The sequence below is a fragment of the Enhydra lutris genome, unplaced genomic scaffold (genome assembly GCF_002288905.1).
Source record: "Enhydra lutris kenyoni isolate GAN:26980312 unplaced genomic scaffold, ASM228890v2 scaffoldscaffold17, whole genome shotgun sequence".
NCBI classification, from domain to species: Eukaryota; Metazoa; Chordata; class Mammalia; order Carnivora; family Mustelidae; genus Enhydra; species Enhydra lutris.
The window spans coordinates 24754971-24776887 of NW_019154101.1; the positions used below are offsets into that span (position 1 = coordinate 24754971).

At 40.1% G+C, this 21917-nt stretch overlaps 1 protein-coding gene across 3 annotated transcripts in view; it reads left to right on the top strand.

Annotated features, from left to right (window-relative positions):
- LOC111147679 (L3MBTL3, histone methyl-lysine binding protein) overlaps positions 1 to 21917 on the top strand; it is a 117470-nt gene that overhangs the window by 68686 nt on the left and 26867 nt on the right. For all 3 annotated transcript variants that reach the window (XM_022503893.1, XM_022503895.1, XM_022503894.1), the window contains 3 exons: positions 359 to 473; positions 1822 to 1924; positions 11187 to 11336. In XM_022503893.1, the coding sequence (XP_022359601.1) occupies positions 359 to 473; positions 1822 to 1924; positions 11187 to 11336 (368 nt within the window). The remainder of the gene's footprint in view (positions 1 to 358; positions 474 to 1821; positions 1925 to 11186; positions 11337 to 21917) is intronic.

Below are 21917 nucleotides of genomic sequence, written 5' to 3' on the forward strand. Positions count from 1 at the left end.
TCCCTGCCCTGATGTATTCATTACTCAAGGCATATTTACTGGGTGTTTGGCATTGCTTATATGAAGACGTTATGTATTCAAGATGTTCTAGTGTTGGAAGATACATATAATAATATCTCTGTAGAAGTACTCCTGGCAAGACATTTCTTAGTGGACAGATAATTTAAAAATAAGTCAAAAGTGCCTTTTTTTTTTCTCATAGTGTAAATGAAGTAATTTAAATAATTGAAAAAATGTATTTAGTATTAAGTCTACTGTATAATTTAGAAGAGAATGAAAATTGTTATGGTGGGTAAAACTTCTATTGTAGGGATTTTCGTGACCTGAATTATACTGTTAATTTCTTTCTGTCATCCAGGTTCACTTTGATGGCTGGAACAGCTGCTATGATTACTGGGTAGATGCAGATTCTCCAGACATTCACCCTGTGGGCTGGTGTTCAAAAACCGGGCATCCTCTTCAACCTCCTTTGAGTAAGAGATACAAGAATAATTTAAATAAATGTTTCCATGTTCTTGTATGGGGTGTTTAAAGTGTTCTTTTCTCCTATCCTTTATTTCTGTTTCTTTCTCACTGTACATTTTTTCTCTATGTAATCCTTTTCCTACATTTTCAGTCACATGACAGTCACAAAAATATAAAAGAGAAAATGTAATGTTTGAAAAAGCGAAGTTTATATATATTTTTCTTACTTTTATTTAGAAGTACTCCTCACCTTTTAAAATCAATACTGAATTTTTGGAAGACAGTTTGTCAGACTATCAAAATTTAATGTATCAGGAGTGATTTCATACTGTAGTTTTGCAAAATGTTACCATTTTGAGAAACTGAGCAAAGTCTACAAGGTCTCTATATGAATCATTACTTAAAACTTCATGTGATTTATAATAACCTCAGTAAAAATTTTCTTTAAATTCAATGTTTAAAAAAGTAAACATGGAAAACTTAACATACTGTGATTTCTATTTGAAAGAAAACATATACATTGTAACAGAAAATATGTAGGAAATAGATTATTGTGGGGTTTTAAAATATTTAGCATGCAGTCCCCCATCTAGTGGCTTCACTTCTGGATGCCCCGTATAGGCTGTGTAAAGGTACAAAAGTTCACATGAATGCCATTTGTTACGCTGTATTTAAACTAACAAACCTTGGAAACAGAGATTGGTTAAATTCTGGTGCATTCATAATACAGACACTGCAACAGCCATAAAGAATGTTACCATCGAGATGGAAAGATTTACAAGACATGAAGTTAAAGACCAAAGAGAAAAAATGTTTCAGAATAGTGCACATCTATGTTATCCCTTATATGTGACTGAATGAAACAAAAACAAAAACTTGATACATATATATATATATACACACACACACACACACACAGGTATATATGGGAATGCTTAGAACAACATCTAGCACATTACACATGGACATAGTTGTCGGGATGAGGGAGTGTCTGAAATGTGGATGGGGTAGTATGAATAGGATCTGTAACTGTTTCTCTGTATACCAATGTGGTGTCTGAAATTTTCACAGTATACCAGTATTCTTGTATTAGTTATGTTAGTTACTTGATGAAAATTGCTTAGAATCTCCTCATTAATTCCCATTTAGGTGTTTCTGGAATCTGTGACATTGACAGAGGTTTAGACCAAAGTCTACCGTTTCACTATTGAAGAAAGATAAATAATGTGAACAAAAGCATAGGGAAAAACCTTTAAAAAGACTTTTAAGATTTTTAATTTTTATTTTATAGCCTTCTGGTTAATTTTATGCCCCCTTCTTTCTTTCTCTCATTTTCCCCCCCTTGTTTTCTTATAGACCCCTTAGAATTAATGGAAGCTTCTGAACATGGTGGATGCTCAACCCCAGGATGTAAAGGGATTGGCCATTTTAAGAGAGTGAGACACCTGGGCCCTCACAGGTATGTGTTGCTGCCACTCACACAGGGATTCCTTACGTGGTCAAAGAGAGGGTACCTATCCCTCACATGTGTAAGATAATGATTTCCATGTGTACTAATAGATGTGAGCTAATTCTATATTCTGATCTATATGAAATGTGGTTTCCATGGTGACCCTGTAAAAATGAAGAGCGTATCTGTAGTTAAGTCTTCCTGCATTCCTGAAAAAAGCATTCACAGTTTAAAATAGATTTACTCTAGCTATTTGTCTTTTCTTGACAGCCTGACCAGTTGTCCAGACACTCATCTTCTGAAAGAGTCATATTGGGTTAACCGTTAATAATGAGAAGAAGACGGACCCTGTTGAAGGTCTTTGGTAGAATATGATATGATTTGGGGACTCAACAATTTGAATAATGAGAAGTGAGATTATCATAGATTACCAGCAAAGATCACAAGAAGCACAAATATAAATAGTCACACTTGAGAATGCATTGATCCAAAATAATGTTTTTCAAGTATTTTTTTAACCCCTAAGTAACTTAAAAAAGAAATCAAAATTATGCATCTGAAATTTGATGTATTGTGTAGGCTATTTGAGGGTCTTTGTAGGCATTTAAAAATCTTATGAAATACCTGGAAGTTCCAATGATTTGACTGTGATTTTTGAGGAACAGAAGCATCACCTGTTTAGGGATGTATTAAAATAACCATTTGTCGATGTAAGTGTTCTGACTGCATGTTAACTGGATTGCCCAGTAAGGAAAATGGTCCCTTGTTTATCCAGTCTGTAAGCACTGTGAATCTGGGTCTTCTGAAAAATCTTAACATTGCACTACCTGTTCCTCTGAGACTTAATAGGAACTGTAAAAGTGATGTAATTAATGTTTCTTCCCTCTCCCTCCTTTTCCTTTTTCTTTTCTTTTCTTTTCTTTTCTTTTCTTTTCTTTTCTTCTCTTTTCCACTTCTTTCCTCCCTCCCTTCCTTCCTTCCTTCTTTCCTTCATCTCTGAATCCTCGAATACTGCTTATCTTCCTTTTGTAACCTCCTCCTGAGATTTTTATGGGATTCAATCTATTTTAGAGTAAATAGTCTAAGAATAGGATGGTGATTCCATTTACAGATACCCACTTAAAAAATCCTTTTCAGGGGCACCTGGTTAAGCCTCTGCCTTTGGCTCAGGTCATGATCCCAGCATCCTGGGATTGAGCTCCCCATAGGGAGCCTGCTTACCCCTCTCTCTCTGCCTGTCTCCCTGCCTACTTGTGATCTCTGTCAAATAAATAAATAAATAAAATCTTTAAAAAAATAAAAAAATAAAAATCCCTTTCAGAAGTGCCTGGCTCTCTCAATTAGTAGAGCATTGACTCTCTATCTCATGGTCCTGAGTTCAAGCCCTGCATTGGGCATGGAGCCTGCTTAAAAAATAATTAAAAAAAAAAAAGAAAGAAAGAAGGAAAGAATGAAAAACATTAAAAAAAAAGAAAAATCCTTTCATTGTTTGTGTAACTGCAAACCCAAAGTTAACATGATTAATACAAACTGAATTAAATATACTGTATCTTCAAAGTTGTTTAGTGTTGCTGAGTGAAGGCAGCTAGATTATTTTTCAGACATTATGTAAGTCTAAATGCCAGAAATAACCCACTAGCATTAATAAATCTCCATTGTATATTAATAATTTCATTCAGTAAATATTTTTGAGTTTTTTTCCCAATAATAACTAACGTTTATTGAGCATGTATTTCCCCTGCACAAGGTACTGCTCTATTTTACATGTATGGATAACCTTCAGAACTACCCTATTAGTCTTAGTGTTATTTTCTTCCAATTTTTGATGAAGCCACTATGGCACTGGAGAGGTTTATTGATTGGCTGCTGGTAAGGGGGAACAGGGAATGACACCCAGTCTAGCTTCAAGGGTGTGTGCTATTGACCTCTCCCGTCACAGTGCCTCTCAAGGCTCTGCTCCAAGAATTAGTCACAGCAACCTTCAAGAAACTCAGGGACTAATGGAGATATAAAGCTGTACATAATTTAATTAAAATATAAGGTACAGAACAGTAATATTGAACCTTTGACCTGTTACCAACCCCAAGATGTTCATTGGACTGAGGCAGTTTGTTCAAATTATGGAAAATTAAGGACAAGAATAAAGAAGTTTTTGTTTTTTTTAAAGCATGCATATTGATATTATGTTGTTGGGATGCAGTTGAAATATTTGTTTTGGCCTTCTGGGAAGGAAAGCCTCCTTAAAGCAATGTCCATCATCTCTTTAGGAGTGCTTTTGGCCTGAGCTGAGAGGTTTGCCTGTCACAGCAAGGTCTTTGGTGACAGTCCTGTCCCCTGCTTGAAGGCACTGTCCATTCATTACGACCACCTTTCCCCAGCAGTACCATGGACCTCTGAGGGCTCCTCCGCTGAGCCACACCCATTTCACAGAGTTTTGGTGATCCTCTCCAGAGCATTTCTTCAGCGATGTGGTGTTGTATCTGCCAAAAGAAGGGGGGCATTGTGGGACAAGTCGTGGAAAATTTTATGGAAAGATGAGGTAAAGAAATCTTTCTGTATAACTGGAACCGATAGAGAATTACTCATTTTTTTGGAATGAAAGAGGAAGCAGTAGACCTTCGGGCTTGAAGACATATATTGATAAAGAAGTAGCATCTGGTGTTCTGTCAGATGGAGGGTGTGACTAGCAGTTTTGTGCGTGAGCCTGGGGCAGAGCTGGTGGTTGGCTAGAGCCTCGGCGAGGAGGGGTGCGTGTGCTTCAGACAACTGGCAGCTGCCGTCAGCTCCTGCCCTGTGCTCTCTCCCCTTCTTCTTAGCCCTTTCCGCTGGCTTTCCTGAGTCTTCCCAACTGTGCTGTCCTATTTACAACACTCAGAGCTCTGTGTCCGGCGGGTTATTAATCCTTAACAGGCACAGCCTCTTTTCCATTTCATTAGTAGACTGTGGCATAGCTGCAGCCTCATGGATATTCTTGAAAAGGTTCATTTCTCTGGCACTTATTTTTGTCCTTGCTGAGAATGCTGTGTTTAGGAAAACATAATGAGAAAATTCTCTTTGGACTAATTTACTGAGCAACTGCATAAATCAAAACATGCATTCTTTGCTTAGATAACAAGGAAAGTTGCTCTTTTAAGCAAGAATAATCAGTTTTATGAACACATAAGCAAGAGGCTATGTTTTGACTAGCGGTTGTTGTTAGCTTCTCTGAAAAATTATAATAGTTGAATTTGGTATAAGAGGTGTTAGAAATAGAACATGTGTCTCGGCGATGAAACTTGAGAATGTGATGTTTTCAGATGTTGAAATGTAAATGATCAGTGAGTGAGTCGAATGTGGATGTTATTCTTGTCTCTAGGGACATTCGGTAGCCAGATTGCTCCATGCTCGCTTTCTAGCAAGGGAGCATTAATCTGGGTGGTGGTGTGGTGTTTCCCTTTGTTGGTTCATTCATTCGGACTACGGAAAGGTCAGAGAAGGGGAGGAGATGAAAGGAGAACTAAAGTTATATGAAAAATATTCTGCATCTCTAGTGCTTTCAGAAGCAAATCTTTTCTACGTAAGATTGGATCATGGAGGAAATAAACAAGAACAAAATGGGGAGTATCTCCAGCAACCTCTAAAAGGTCATCATAAAATCCATGGAGAGTTTTAAAAATGTGAGCAGACACCTGCAAACTGTAAACATCATAGTGACTGAACATCCATCCATCCCCGCATCCAGCACACACTTGCTGAGTGCTTGTCTTGGGCTGGCGGCAGGGTAAGGTTGTGGGCCGCACAGCGGAGGGGGTCCCTACCCCGAAGAAGGCCAGTCTGGGGCAAACAGGTTTTCGTAGAGGCATGAATGGAGTAGTACCCTTTTCCTGGGAGAAGCAGAGAACCTCCAAACGTGAGGCATGGTATGGACTTTTTAACGCTGTTGTTTATCTTTGCCGATGCTCTCTTATGCCGTCGTGGTTATGTGTTCGTCGGCTTCGGCTTTTTGAATAATGACAACAGGTGGGATTTACTGATGACTTCCTATGTTCCAGGCACTGTTGTAGGACTTACTGTGTGATCTCACTTACTGCTCACAGCGGCTTTGTGAAACAGGTGCTGTTCTAATCTCTGTGTTACAGGTGAGAAAACAGGGTTGGAATAGTTAAGTACGTGCCCGAGAGTTAGACAGTGGCCGAATCAGAATTCAGCCGAGGCTTGGGTGGCACTCAGTCTCTGCTTCTAACTCCTAGACTCTCATGTAAGAAGCATGTGGCCTGATAGAGCCTGACTCGGGTTTTGGTCAGGATAGTGTATGAGAATGATTATGTGATCACTCAGAAAACTGGAAATGTTACCTAATCGTTTAAATAAACGTATCCACAATTAAAAGGATTTCAAAGGTGGCAGTGGGGAATAGTGAATAAGGCAGTCCTCCTCCCTTTCCTCATCAGCTGGACCAGTCTGTCATAGGAAAAAACTGCCTCCTTAGAGGGACTGGAGGCACATTGACATTCGTGTGTAAAGCTGATATGGAATTATTTGCCAGTAGAACAGGGTGTACCCTGATGAAATCCTCATGGTAGATAGCTATGTGCCCCTGCATGAGTTGCTTCCTCTGCTCTCTGAGGAACTACGTCATGGTAAAGACTTAACGTGTATGTGGATACGTGTGTGCCCCATGTACATGATACACAGAGGTAGTACAGGAGAAACTAGAGAAGCCTAATGAGAACCCACTTTCTCCGCAGAAGTTTGATCAGCACTGGTGAGTGATAGTTTGTAACTTTAAAACTGTATGAACCTTGTAAATTTAAGAAAAAGGAAACTGGCAAAGAGATTCACTTATGGGTCAATGCATATTAGCTCTATGACAGCAGTATCTTGGTCGAAGACGGTACTCAGATGGAGTCCATTGTCACAGATTAAAGCTGAGGGCATTCTTCGATATGGCAGGGTACTGTTTGCCCCCATACGACGTAACAGGACAGCCAGAGCTCGTCATCGGACTCTGCCAAGAACTGGTAAAGTGACAGTGAGCAAGTTCCCTTTTTTAAGACTCAGTTTCTGTATCTGTAAAACGAGTGCTAGACAAGGAGCCAACTTCCCAGGGTTGTAGGAATTAAACAAGATGATGGAAGTAAAGCACTTAACGTGTGTAATGCAGTTGAGCCGTGGAAATTACGACATTGTTATCATCCTCGTTTTACAAGTGAGAAGACGGGGTCTCACAAGTCGCGCTCACTCTTGAGGAAGTAATGGCTGGAGCCGCAGAGCACCTTTAGGACCAGGTTCCTGATTTGTGTCTAGGGGATTGCCCATTGCTCCACGCATACTGTCACTTGAGCACACTTCATTTGCATTTTGTGGCATACCCTTTTTTTTTTTTTTATCACCACCCACTTCAGGAATCAGCTGGCTTCCATCTCTACCCCAGAGTAGGTGTAGAAATGTGAGGTGTGTAAACCCATTTTACTTCTCTCAGGGTTCAAAAGAAGAGGGGGGTATCAGCATAAGATCATGGTGGGACTCCCTTGATAGATCATTAGTAAATCTCTGCTGGGAGGGCTGTGCTCCCTTCCCCTACTTCAAGATGAGAGTTTGAAATTCCTGTCTGGCCCTAACAATCCAAAGAGGCAGACAGTTAGACAGTAAGGCTGATTTTGTTCTGCAGTCTCGCCTCTCTGTGAGCTGTCCAAGTTCATATATAGGGATCTTAGAGCTAGTCTTCCTTCATGTAGTCAACAGAGAGGTGAAGGGGATGACCTAAGAGTTCTAAACTGTAGCTCTACCTCTTGTGTGTAGTTGGGGATAGGCAGCCCATCTTAAGAATATTGTGGGTCTTCCAGTGTGGGAGTGAGTGGGGTCAGGAACAGGCCTCTCATTTTCTTTACTTCATATCTGATAAAACCCAAGGATAGGTGTATAGAGAGTTCTTCAGTCATTGTAAAGCCAGGTGTTTAACTGTGAGTGAAACGTGATGGTTGCAGTACTTTCGGATTAGTGGCATACTGTTTGTCCAAAAAAAAATAAGAAAAGAAAAAAAATTATATTTAGATTTTTTTTCTTGCTGTTCACAAAATGCAAGGAGATAAATTTGTAATAGAAATACACAATATGAGGAAGAGAGAATAGAACAGAGTTAAAGATGACAATCTGAGGCTTAGTTAATATATTTCCTTTGTCAGAAACGAAGATTCAAGAATAACAGGAGGAACTGGTTGTATTTCTTACCTTTATTCATCAGAAGAGGGGGAGTTTATTGAAGATGATAAATTTGGTTTTAAGCATGTTTATTATGAGGCCACCCTGGGTCGTTTATATTTGTATGAAACAAGATAGGTGGAAGGCAAGCTCCACGTCTCTTGGGGGAACCACAGGGAGCAGGGCCTCTCCCCTTCCTCAGACCTGTGGCAGTTACTGTGTGGGCAGAAAACCGAAATGTAGCCAAGCATATGCTGCCAGCTGGGTCCTCCATCGGAAGGAGTGATGTGAAGGCAAGTCACACTTCGTGTTTGCAGCCTCTGTGGAATTGGGGTTGGGTGGGAGTTGGGCGGGTGTGGAAGTGGCTGAGGGGTCTGCAGAGTGAATGAAGGCCACAGCCCTAGGAGCCCCCCATCCAGTGTAGACTGTGTCAGGGGAGGAGAGCTGGTTGGACCTTTCTTCCTGACACAACCTGACTGCCCAGTCTTCCTACTGAGCTGAATGATGCTCTTGTAGTAAGTTGATTTCTGTTCAACTTTGAACTGTTTTTTATTACTTATATCCATAAACACTGATTAGTACAAATATTCCATAAAGGATTCCATGAGGTACTTGAAGGATTCTTGTTTAGAAGAGACAGTGGTGATGGATTTTTCTTTAATATCATTACTCGATGAATAAAAATGAGTTAAAATAGCATGCCCATTCTCAATAAGATAAATGAAATAGTGGGCTCATTTTACTGAGCTGCTTCGTTGCTATGTGACATTGAGCAGGCACCATCTCTACTTGATTGTTTAATAAACATTCCACAATTCCTGATGTGGTCCCAAAATACCTCCTTCTCTCTCATCATTCTCATCTTGTTAGGGGGTGGGGGGAGAGAAAAGGCATCCTTATCACCACCCAGGTCTTCAGGCCAGAAACCTGCAGACCATTCTTCAGTCCTTCTTTGATGTCACTCCCCATCAGCCTTCCATGCACAGCTTCCCTTGGAGGGATCACAGAAGTACCGCCGTGACTGTTTCAGCCACCCAAATCCAAGTCACCATGATGTCTTTACTCTTAGGAAACTACTTTTGCTCCAATTCTGTCCTCTTGAAATCTTTCCTCCACAAAGCATTCTGAGTGATTGTTTTAAATTATACATCAAACCATATCATTCTCTTATTTGAAGGTCCTCTGGTGGCTTCACATCAAAAGTAACCTAACCAACTGAACTCATGACCATGGCTTACCAGACCCTACATAATACTTCCCCTGCCTGCCTCTAGTGCATCCCCTCCCCTTGCTCACACACTCAGCCATCACTGATCTTCCCCCACCAAGCTTTCCCTACGAGCTTTCCCTCCATTTGTGTTCTTCTTCCCATTTCCCAGAATGCCCTTCTCCTGTGTGGACAGAGCAGGCGTCTTCCTGACCTCGAGGGCTCTGCTCAAATGCTGCCACTTCAGAGAGGCCCTTCCTCACCCCTGCGACAGCCCCAGCTTCTCTCTTAGGTCATACTGCATGGCATTTGTCATTATGTGAGGTGGTCTAATTTAGGTTTGCGCCGTTGTGGCATCTCCTAGAATAGCATCTTCATGAGAGGGGACATCTTGTCTTTTTATTTTCCATTGTGTTTCCAGTGCCTAGGAAGATAATTAGGGCTTAATAGATACTTGATAAATACTTGTTGAACAAATGAATGAAATAACTAACGATTGAAGTCACCTAAGCATTTTAAGCCTAATTTGTCCCATGAGAAGCCTTCCTCATAGGATATTGTAAAGCTTAAGTGAGGTACTGTGCTTAGTACAGTACTTGATTATATAGTAAGAACTCCATAAATATTACTAGTTACTGTTTTTGTTATTGTTGGGTTAGCATTATATACATTTAAGTCAAGACATAAGCGAATGTTATTTATGTTTGTCTTTTGCATAGAGTGTAGAGCAGTATGAAGTTAAGTAAAATAAAGAGTGTATTTTAGCTTACAATGTATCTGTGATAAGTTTTATAGACCACTATCAGAATCACTTAGTTTTCAAACTCTTCCCCCTCTTCTAGGAGAAGGTATCTGATTTTCTTGGTGGAGAATAGATATGCATTGTTTAAAATTTTTCCCTGGGTGATTATCAACATTCCCACAATCACCTAGAGAGAGGAACAGACACGTAAGACACTAATATAATTTATCTAAGATCCAACAATTTCCACTTTTAAGTAGACTTCCTAAAACCAGAGGGGCAAGAAGAACCATTAGTTGGAGGGGTTCATTGTGTATTGGAGGCCTGAGATACAGAGGTTGCCCAGTTGTTCTGGAACCTGGAGAGCTGAGGCGTAGGCAGAGGATGATACTGACTTAACACTGATTTAATAATTAGTGGCCTAGATTTCCTTTGCTTAGATAGCAGGTGTGATCCCCAAGTGGGTCCTGAGAGACCAGCCAGGGGTGCAGAGGGCACCGATAGAAGGGAAGCGAGCTAGATGGGTCATGATCCAAGTTGGCATCTGGGCTCCTTTGAGATCAGAAACAGGATTAACTACAGATTGATACAAGTATTGCCTAAGATACCAGGTGTGCATGTGGACGTGGAGCCAGGAACATGGGGGAACTGCCTTCCTTTAGAGGGACAGCTGTTATAAAGAAATGACACAGCCCTTGAGGACCCTGAGGCTGCAGAATCACTTTGGGAAGCAGATCTGCTCCATCTGTCCCATCAGGCTCTCTCTGACCTACCTTTATCGCCAGGCCTCCTAGGGTGTCTTAAGCATTTCTCTCTTGGGGCGGATTGTTCTCATAGATATGCACAGGCTCTGCCCCTGGACAGTACAGAGGGGATCCTGCAGTGATCGTTGCTCAGTTCCAAAGATTTCATCAGATTGCGTCTGAACATCAAGTACCAAGACACATTTGCTCTCAGAAAATACTGAAACTGTGTCTGAGAAACAAAATATTGCATACGGTACATTTAGTCATACATATACACATATGTAAATATATATAACATTCAATTAAATTTTGGAATTTTAGGTTCTATAGCCTGTCATTTTCATTAGAGGTGTGTTCTAATGGGAATGTTCTTCCCTTTTTCTTTTAATGTTTTAGTGCTGCCAACTGTCCCTATTCAGAAATCAATTTGAATAAAGACCGAATTTTCCCAGACCGCTTAAGTGGTGAGATGCCTCCGGCTAGTCCATCATTTCCAAGAAATAAAAGGGCAGACACAAATGAAATCTCTTCATCTCCTGAAATCAGGTAATTAAAGTGATAATATTAGTGTTGTTTAGAAGTAATCTGGTTGAAAGAGGTTTTCTATCTCAGATGTTTTATGTTCTCTGGTTATCTTTTCTCGGACATTATTGAAAATGTATTTGATTTAATGTAAAAGGATGATGGAGATCAGTAGTGGACTTTAAAAATTAGGCAGAGGCTTTTTAAAAGCATATCTACTCAGATAGGCTTAATTCTTACTTGTTCCTCTTCTGGTTAAACTTTTTTGGTGTTAGGAGTTTAGAAATTCCAGTCATTTTATTTCATGCCAGTTCATATTTCTGTGAAGATTTTTGTGAAGAATATACATTACTTCTTTTTCATTCTAAATGCTTGCATATGTGTTATTTCTTTTAATTATTAAACTGTTAATTGCACTACATTTGACCCTTGAATGACATGGGGGGTTAAGGGTACTGACCCCCCGACACAGTGAAAATCTAAGTACACCTTTTTAAGTTCCCCAAAACTTAACTAACAGCCTAATGTTGACTGAAAGCCTTACCGATAACATAAACAGTTGATTAACACATATTTTGTACATTATAGATATTATATATGGTTTTCTTACAATGAAGTAAGCTAGAGGAAAGAAAATGTTATTAAAATCATAAGGAAGAGAAAGTACATTTACAGTAGTATATATAATTTATTGAAAAAAAAATCCACGCATAAGTGGACCTGCTTAGTCCAAATCCATGTTGTTCAAGGGTTTGGACTAAGCTCATTCAGTTTTGATTTCAGTCGTAGAGTTGAGTTGGAACGTTAAGCTCAGTGGATTATTAGGTAAAGAACTAGATTTTGTTTCATCTTTAAATAAAAGTCATGTGCCCTTCCAGCAGCTGAGGATACTACTGAAAAAAAGCAGATTAGTGGAAAGGTATTCCTTAGTGCTTAGGTTTTGGGAGTTTCTTTTATGGAGTATTTTACTTATTTATTTATTTAAGATTTATTTATTCATTTGAGAGAGAGAATGCATGCACATATACGTGAGTAGGGGGAGGGGCAGAGGGAGAAGGAGTCCCCAGCAGACTCTGCACTGAGTGCAGAGCCCACCTCAGGGGGATCCCAGAACCCTGAGATCATGACCCAAACTGAAATCAAGAGTTGAATGCTCAACCAACTGAGCCCCCAGGCGCCCCTTTCATGAGTATTTTAAAACCTAAGGCAACATCATTCTCTATTTAAATATTTTATAACTTCCATTCTTATGGATGAGCCAGGTGGACATTTGAATTAATTAATCTTATTCTAAATTCATAGCAATGCTATTGGAGTACTGGCATTTCAGGTCTCACTATCCTTATAAAAAGTAATTTTATCCTATGGATGGGGTGAGCTGTAACTTCTTTAATTATTAACCACAGGAAGATGATTATTTTTTTTTACCCTTAAAACTATGACTAATGTAACATAAACTCCTTTTCCCCAACCCAGCGCTCCAAAATGAGGTCATACCATGTGAGGAAATTTACTTTAAGACAAATAAAGCACTAATTCATATAGTAATAATTATAGATACAGAGTTCATTGACTCTGACTCACAAGGTGGTAAGACTGCCTAGCGTTTAGATTTCAGAAGCCAAGATACTATTTAAAATATCAACAGAAGACTCTGAGGAGCAGGCAGGCCTATCTCACAGGCTTTTCACTCACCTTACCCGCTTCAGGGCAGACTACCAGGGCCAGAGTTTCCTCACAGCAGAATCTCCTTGGGATGATTTCCTAGGGTCTTCTTTAATGCAAAATTTATGTAAAAAAAAAGCTGTAGTGGATTTGACCATTCCAGTGACCTGTCTTCTCTGAGGTGTGGTCATGGTTCTTCATGTAATCACCCGGGATTTAGGGAACAACCACAGACATTTTTAGTTTTCTCTATAACCTATGACATATGTTTCACATCTAAATAGTTTTCTGCGTCATAGATTTTTCTCCCATACTCTCTTTTGAGTCAGTGAATTCTGACCTGTCATTACTTTGTGTGACTGAATACTTAGACTTCTTTGTATTAAGGTCAGTTTCTTCAGGTGATCTGCTTTCATTTGGTATGTGAGTGTTCCATTATTCATGGTTTGAGAGACTCTTTGGATTTCTTCTTGCCTTCATCTTCCCAGATTTACTGTTTTTATTTTACTTTATTTTTATAACTGAAAAATAAACTGAAAGATTGATTAGTTACGTGCAAAGGAAACATGAGGGAGATGATCCAAATGACCCCTCAATTTTTAAGGTGAACATTTTTTTTCTCACTGTATTTTTTACACAGAAGTATATGTAAGAGGTGATTGCAGACATTTTGATGTTGCAACCTAAATGCTTCATTAGGCATACTTGAAAACACAGTATGTTTCAAAATAACACAGATCCATTTACTCTTTAAAAATTTTAATTTCTTCCTTAATATTTTTGAAAATTGACTTAGGATTACCTTTTTCTACTGCAGGCAGTCACTGGTTCTCTCGGCAATCCCAGTGGCACTGGGTATTTTAGATACAAATGATCATGAGGGGCCAACATAGTAAATGCGAACAGATAAAAGAAAGGCTGTTAATGAAAAAATGTATCTGATGGCTTGATAATGGTTTAAGGTAGAATTAACAGGGTAGAAGTTGGCTGGCTTCTCTGCTCTAAGGGAATCTGTGTGAACATATTTAATATTTTTTTTCATTTCATAAGTAAATATAAAATTTTTGGATTGTTGATTTCTTTCACCTGGACTTAAGAAACTAGTGAGCTGTGCAAAGCTCTGAGAGCAGTGACTAATAATAAGCCCTCAGTAAATGTTAGTTTGTATTAATGGGGCAAGAGGAATAGGTTACCTATTTGTTGCACGGCATTCTTTTATTCTGGCAGAGCAAAGGAAAGGCTGGCCCATTTCTTTCTTTCCTTTTCTTCCTTTTTTTTTTTTTTTAATTTATTTTTTCTCACTATAGCACGTACCCTCCCCAGTATTCCTCAACCTGCCACCCCATCCCCTCCACCCCCTCCCCTCCAGCAACCTTTAGTTTGTTTCCTGAGATTAAGAGTCTTTTATGGTTTGTCCCTCTCTCTAGTTTGATCTTGTTTCATTTCTTTAAATATAGCATTGAAGATAATTCTCACAATACCAGATTATGTTCTCTCTCCTTTTCTCATATTCATTACATACATGGATAGAATTTTTCATTCAGGTTTTAATGCATTTTCTTTGCATCCTTTGTAATAATTTACTAACTTTAGTAGCCAGACTCTACCAGATTTTTTGTTTGTTTGGTTTTTTTTTTTTTTTTTTTTTTGGTAATACACTTTAGGACAGCAAGAGACCATTTGTCCCCCCCAGAAGTGGACCCTGAGAAAAAGATTGAGTTGCAGGTGGTTTATTTGGGAGGTGAGAAAGACCTCCGTGGGGGAGTGAGGAAGTGAGCCAGGGAAGGGGAGACCGCCCATGAAAGCTTTGTTGTCACACTGATTACCACTGTGGACAGCAGGGACAGAGTCCTGCTGCGACCACTCTGGGAGTCTGTGTAAAACACACAGTCGCAAAGTTTGCCCACCATGAGGCTGCAGGAGTGGAGCTATTTAAACAGCGGTTACCTTCAGTCCCAGAGCAAGGCTGCCAGGGGAGGAGAACACAGTCATTTCCCTGCACATCAGCCCTGTTGCACACCGAGCAGCCGGAGCCCAGGTTAGTCCTTCAGGGAGGCGGAGTGGGAAGACTGTGGAGCTGGCAACGTGGCTGGAAGGGGAGTGCTGTCCAGCAAACACGGGCTGGGCATTGACCGCGGCTGCTCTGCCACCCATCACCGCCCCCTCCTTCACCTGTTTCAAATGCCAGAGGGTCACCAGGCATTGCTTTTGATCTGGAAGCTGACGCAGCCAGGCCAGATAAAGTAACAATGCAAGGAATGTGTATATCCTTTTCAGACCGCGACCATTATTGTAAGGGCAAGTTGGCAGGCCACCTGCTCAGGCTGGGTGTGGGGACAACTAATGTTCCATGGCAGTAGCTCCTAGACTTTGCATCAGAGTCCGAGGGACCTTCTGAGAATTCAGATTTGGGGGCCCGGGCCAGCCCCACCAGAATCTTCCAGGTTAGAACCCAAGAGTATGCATTTGAAAATTTGTTTGTCCCTGCTCGACACTTGCAGTGATTCTCCATTACCCTTGAGATGAAGACCGTAATTCTGAGCCTGGCCTGGAAGGTCCTGTGTTCTCTGGCCCCTCTTGCCCATCTCTGCCAGGCTCGTTTTTAAACTTAATGCTTTAACCACTGTGGTCTTCAGACATCCTTTGCACTTTGCCTAGAGCCTCCAGGCCTGCCGTCTCCTAGCTCATCTCTCATTTTGCAGGCTTCAAGTTCACTATCATTCCCTTGGGGAAGCTTTATCTGATCTGCTGGAGTGTAGTTCAGGTTCCTCATTACGCTTCTTCACAGCACACATCCTGATGCCGCTGACGGTTTCAGGTATATACTTCTGAGTCTGTGTACTTTGCTTGACAGTAAGCTCCATAAAGGCTGGGCCATATCTTCTCTGGTTCTCTGAGACACCCCAGCACAGAACATGCTGCCTGGCACCCAGTAAGGATGCAAGGTGACCTCGAAACATCCACCAGCCTTCAAAGGAGACAGATCAGTTATATAATCTAAGAGGCAACCGCTGTATGAACTTTTTGTTCTGGTGAAACAGCTACATTCTTCAATGTTGTAAGGTCTCCACACTGGGTATCTATTAAATGACTAGATGAACCCCCAATACTGGCATACATACTGGCACTCTTTTATAAACTTGGCAGTGCTTCCCAAAATGCTGTTGTTTTAATTCCTGTCCCACGTAGGAAATGCTACCTTTTTCATTCTCCACAGGAAATGAAATTTTCATTTCATATACCTCAGAAATGACAGCATTTATATGGCAAAGGGAGTGAATGGGGCCGCCTCTTATGACCAGATGGGGGCACTTGTAAGCAGGGACTCAGGGTATTCTGGCTGGTAAGCTCTGCCCCACATTAAGATGGCTTCCCTGTGAGTCCTTTTATAGGTGTGTTAAATATTCCGATCTGTTTTTCTACAGCAATACGTCAAACCCAAAAGGATGGTTGGGTTATGTGAATTCCTAATGTGTATTTAGATAGAAATGTGAGTCTGCAATCCTTTTCCAGTTAGCCATTGATTCCTCAGATGTGTAGGGAGTGTCTGCGTTATGCCTCGTGTTTTCATTGAGATGTTTCCCTCACTTGGGAGAGCGACAGCAGTGTCCCTGCCCTCTCAGCACTCCTCGCCACAAGATGGTGAGTCAGGGGCTTTCCCAGTCCATATAGGGGCCAACTTTTCCCGGGGACTGGGACCTGAAGTCTCTGATGTCTACCACTGAGTAAAAGTATGTGTGTATTTCCTCTACATCTTAATAAACCTGGGTTTCAAACTTTGTTTTGCATCAGACTCATCAGATGTTTGTTAAAATGCAGCTTTCAAAGTACCATCTCCAGAGTTAACGGATTCAGGAAGTATAAGGTGTATCCCAGTTCATTTTTAACAAGCGCCCCCAGGAGATGGATGCAAGTGATCTTGACACTAGGCTTAGAGAATTATTATTCAGTATAAAGACCCCTCTCTGGAGTAATAATTCACAGTGTGTTACCCATCAGAGAACATCGGCATCTATCCCACATAGGCTCATTTTCGTGAAATCTACCCTACAGCTGCTTGTAATTGTGTTTCTAAATTAGGTGCTCTCTCTATTAAAAATCGTGCAATGCTCTAAGCTCCCATGTTGTTTAAGCCTGCTTAGACATAACCACAGAAACACAGTAAAGCACGTTTTAAATATCTGCTAAATGTGTTACCTTGCAAGGCAAAAGCCCATTGCTAATCTAAAGAAAGCCAGTGAAAAATTTCAGTCTGTTCAGCTCATTATAGGCCATTAAAATGGCTTCTCAAGTTGTAGGACCAGTGTTTCTGCTCAGAATTACAGAGAGCAGTTGTAGGAATTGCAACTATTAATCTGATTTATATTCCTAGGATGAATCCGACTTGCCAGTCACTCCAAGAGCTAGTCTGCACACTTGAGGAGGGCTCTATTAAGCAGATGGGAACACGAGCTAACAGAAATATGAAACTATAAGCATATAAAAATCTCTTTACTTTGCAGAACTGCAAGATCAAAGAGAGTAACATTAATTTAGAGCCAGAAGTTCTAAAAGATTACAAATGCTAATTAAGAATCTTTTGGAACTTTGTTTTGCTTTTTGAGGCTTTCTGAGCCTGAGGGTTTGTTGTTGGCAATTGGAGAAAGTCCCTTTTGATGACTAGGCATTACCTGCCCATGTAAAGCGCTGCCAGATATGGATCAGGAGCCGTGCAAGTTTAAAAATATTCCAGCTCCTGGGAACCTGAGTCAAATCTGTGTGGTTGTTCGTGTGCACCAAAGAGAAGCTCAGTTTTAGTTAAAACACTCACAGTTCTTTTTTTGTTTTTGTTTTTAAGATTTTATTTATTTATTTGACAGAGAGCAGGATCACAAGTAGACAGAGAGGCAGGTGGAGGGAGAGGGGGAAGCAGGCTCCCCGCTGAGCAGTGAGCCCAAATGCAGGGCTCATCCCAGGACCCCAAGATCACGACCTGAGCCGAAGATAGATAGATAGATAGATAGATAGATAGATAGAAATGTGAGTCTGCAGTCCTTTTCCAGTTAGCCATTGATTCCTCAGACGTGTAGGGAGTGTCTGCGTTGTGCCTCGTGTTTTCATTGAGATGTTTCCCTCACCTGGGAGAGCGACAGCAGTGTCCCTGCCCTCTCAGCACTCCTCGCCACAAGATGGTGAGTCAGGGGCTTTCCCAGTCCATACAGGGGCCAACTTTTCCCAGGGACTGAGGCCCAACCCACTGAGCCACCCAGGTGCCCCAACACTCACAGTTCTTATGCCAACCACTGGGACACCAAGGCAATCATTCAGAGTGTTAAGGAAGCGATGACTCTGTTGTTGTATGTCTGTGAAGTCGGGGGAACAATACTGAACCGGGTTTTATTTTATCCCCTTGAACAGCACTAATTCCTGACTCAGATGACTCTTTTATATATAGTGGAAAAGCAATGACATCTGTTTACTTTTCTTTGACAACGTAAAAGCTGTGCAGTCTTGCTCTTCTTATAATATGTGGTCTTTGTTCCCCAACGCTGGCCTCATTGGTTAGGGCTTTACATTTTATGAGAGGATTGATCAGTTAATTGCTGAATTAGTTTTTCTGGGGGGGTCTTTCCTTGGCATTTGATAATATCCACTGTTTTGTCTCATTATATTACTTTTCTTCATTAACATATGTTCCTTATGCTAAATGCTAATTTAATGGGCATATTAATAAAAGTTTTATTTTTAGACATTAGATAAATAGTAAACCATGTTTCCTTCCCTTAGGCCATGTTTATGAAGAACTATTAAAACCACTGCTAGGGGTGGCTGGGTGGCTCAGTCATTCAAGCGTCTGACTCTTGATTTCGGCTCAGGATATGATCTCAGAGTTGTGATCTCAGGGTCCTGAGATTGAGCCCCATGTGGGGCTCTGCGCTCAGTGGGGAGTCTGCCTCTCTCTCTCTCTGCCTTTGCCCCTACATGCATGCACTTGCTCGCTCTCTCTCATGCCCACCTCCCTCCTCTATCTCTCTCTCTCAAATAAATAAATAAACCTTTAAAAACTATTCAGATGTTAACCATAGACATAAAAGTTTTAATCTGACTTGTTTCATTTGCCATCTTTTCTGAGTCCTTTTGAAGAGGGTGTGCTGAGGCTGTGCGTGCACGCTCTCTTCATTTGTAGGAAGCATTTGGAGACACTGCAAGTAATCTTTTAATTCCTCTAAAGTATAAACCATGAGATTCTCTTTATTGGATTTTTTTTTTCCTGTGAGTGACCTCAGCCCAGAAATTTAGCAAAAAAAAAAAAAGAATTTGCTGGGGGCATGCAAAAAAGACCTTTTCACATTCAAAACAGAAATGCCTGTATTTTTTTATAGGGCCCTCAGCCCTCTCTGCTGCAGTCACTGTGTTGCCTCTTGTTACGAGGGAATACACGTGACTTTTCAGCTCTAACAAAACCCCTGTGCGACTAGAATGAGCTCTGCTGGAGAGAGAGAAGGTGGGGTTATTTCAAGCTAAGAGCCAAACCAAACTCATGCTGGATTTTGAGGTATAGCTGAAATCCCTGAATTGAAGCAAAGTAATTGTTTCACATTTTTTCAATATTGTTTTTAACACACTGGGGACTAATGGAAGGATAATTGTTTAGGGATTGTTTTTAAATGAAAAATAAGCAAACTTGAAGAAATGTAGCACTTTGCATTCAAATGTATCCTGTTACTATGAATTTACCCTTCTGATGTTTGTTTTGCTGATAATTACCACAAAGTATATTTAGAGTAAGATAGTAAGACATCTAAAGCATGATACATAATTACAGAGAAAAACAGGATGCTGACTCATGTAAGGAATTCATTTTTGCACTTGAGTGGATTTCACTGTCTTAATTAAAAGCCTAAAGAGTATTCTTGAGTAAGGTTTAAGCTATGGTCATATTTCAATTCAGACTAAAGAAATATTGAAATAAATTGGTACTTGAAAATTTTAAAACCTCAAGAGAAATCGCTGTATTCCTCGTCCTTTTCTAGGGGTTTTTTACCTGCATTAGCTCACTTAATCTTCACAGTGCCTTATGTGGGGCTAGGTGCTATTATTACATCACCATTCAAAAATGTAGAACCTCTCTTGGTTACAGATTACACAGCTAGTCAATAGCAGACCCAGATTATAGCCCAGGCCATCTGGCTGCAGTCTGGCTCATAACTTTTTCTAAAAGTTGTTGTAAAACTTGAAGAAAACAGGTGACAGTGGGTGATTTTATCCCAAAATGTAAGTAATTCTTAAATAGTAGAAGCTGCCATTGATCATGCTCCTGCTTCTGTGTCTGGCCGTGGGCAGCATTTTCTATTCATTATTTTATTGAGTCCTCAAAATGCCGGTGAGGAAAAGGATTTATTACCCTCGTTTTACAGATGATGCAGCTGGGAAGTAGGGAAGTTAAGTAACTTGCTGAAGATCATTTAGAACTAAGTAGCAGAACTGATGTTGGATCGAGGTCTGTTTACTTCCAGAGACCATCTACGTGACCACTCCATGTTCTGATTCTCTATACCCCTGCCCCCTGCTCCTTCCTAAATGAAATTTTTGGCACTGGAAAGTATTGATAAAGGGGAGAAAATAGAAGTGTTTTTCTGTTCAGCAAAACTGTACTACTAAAACACAACATCAAAATACTTGGTTGTCTTTTTTTAAAGAGAATCTGTCAAGAAGCATATCGGTACCATGTTCCAGAGCATATTATAAAGTTACCACAGAGTTGAAGCATTCTGATAATAAACATTTTTTTTGTCTTTAACTGGAAGACCTGTGCCACTAGAAAAACTGTTCTTAGGAAATTGAAATCCTAGATCAAGGATTTCATTTTTGCACAAAGGAAGAGACCCATCATGGCACCCCTTGAGTAAGAATTGGCCATGAAACTCCTCACCTTATAGGAGGGAGAAATATTGGTTGCCCAAATGAGAAACCAATTTTTATTTTAAATAAAATACAAAACAAATAAAAATGAGTCAGATTCTTCATGCCCGACCTTGTCACTAGAAGACGGGTAGACTGTATCCTGGAGAAATGCAAGGGTAAAAACCAGCTAATAATTAAATCTGATTATGGATTTTGGTGTCAGTAAGATCTGGTGCTATACTTGTCCTTCAAATTTGACATTATCTTCTTAAGTTTCAGTGGCTATAAGAACAGAATCTTCTTCCAGCAATTATTATGAAACATTGGACATGTAAAGATCTCAAACAGCCTTTGGTGCATAGTATGTTCTTGTAACTTTTCTTATTGTTGTTAACTGCTCCCACATTTCTAAATGTGCTTAATTAGGGTCTGCTCTCTTCATTGGTTCTGTTCATCCATTTATTTTATAACACTTGTTCTAGTAGACTGCTCAGGTGAACCCACTGCCCCACCCCTCCAACTTCCTAGCTCAATGACATACCGTGTAGAAACCCATAGGGGTTTAGTCACTTTTAATTTTAAGGAATTAGCAGAATCAATCTATTAATTGGAAATGAAACATTCAGTAGACATTTCTTCCAGAGTCCTTTACTTGAATTGTGTTTGGCAAAGAGGAATATTCATGTTTATATATTCCCAAGTTTATATGGGTTCAGTTTAATGACATATCATGAGTTGCAGTAGGGAAAATGGAAACTGAATAAGCTTCTATAATGCAGCTAAATAAATAATAGAAAAACAGATGGCTTCCATTTTGCTTCTCTGGGGATGGATTACAGCAGATTCAGCCCCGAAGAAACTTTTTGGGTCAGAGGTCTTATTTTCCTTTTCCATCTCCTTTCTCTCCAATCAGATGGTCCTCTTCTTCCATTTCATGAGATAAATCATTGACATTGTATTTGGGCATAAGAATACAATAGACTTGGCTCATATTTAAGTCTTCTATCTTTATTTTAACAAAACTTACTTTAAAGGAATGTTGTGCTTTATTAAAAC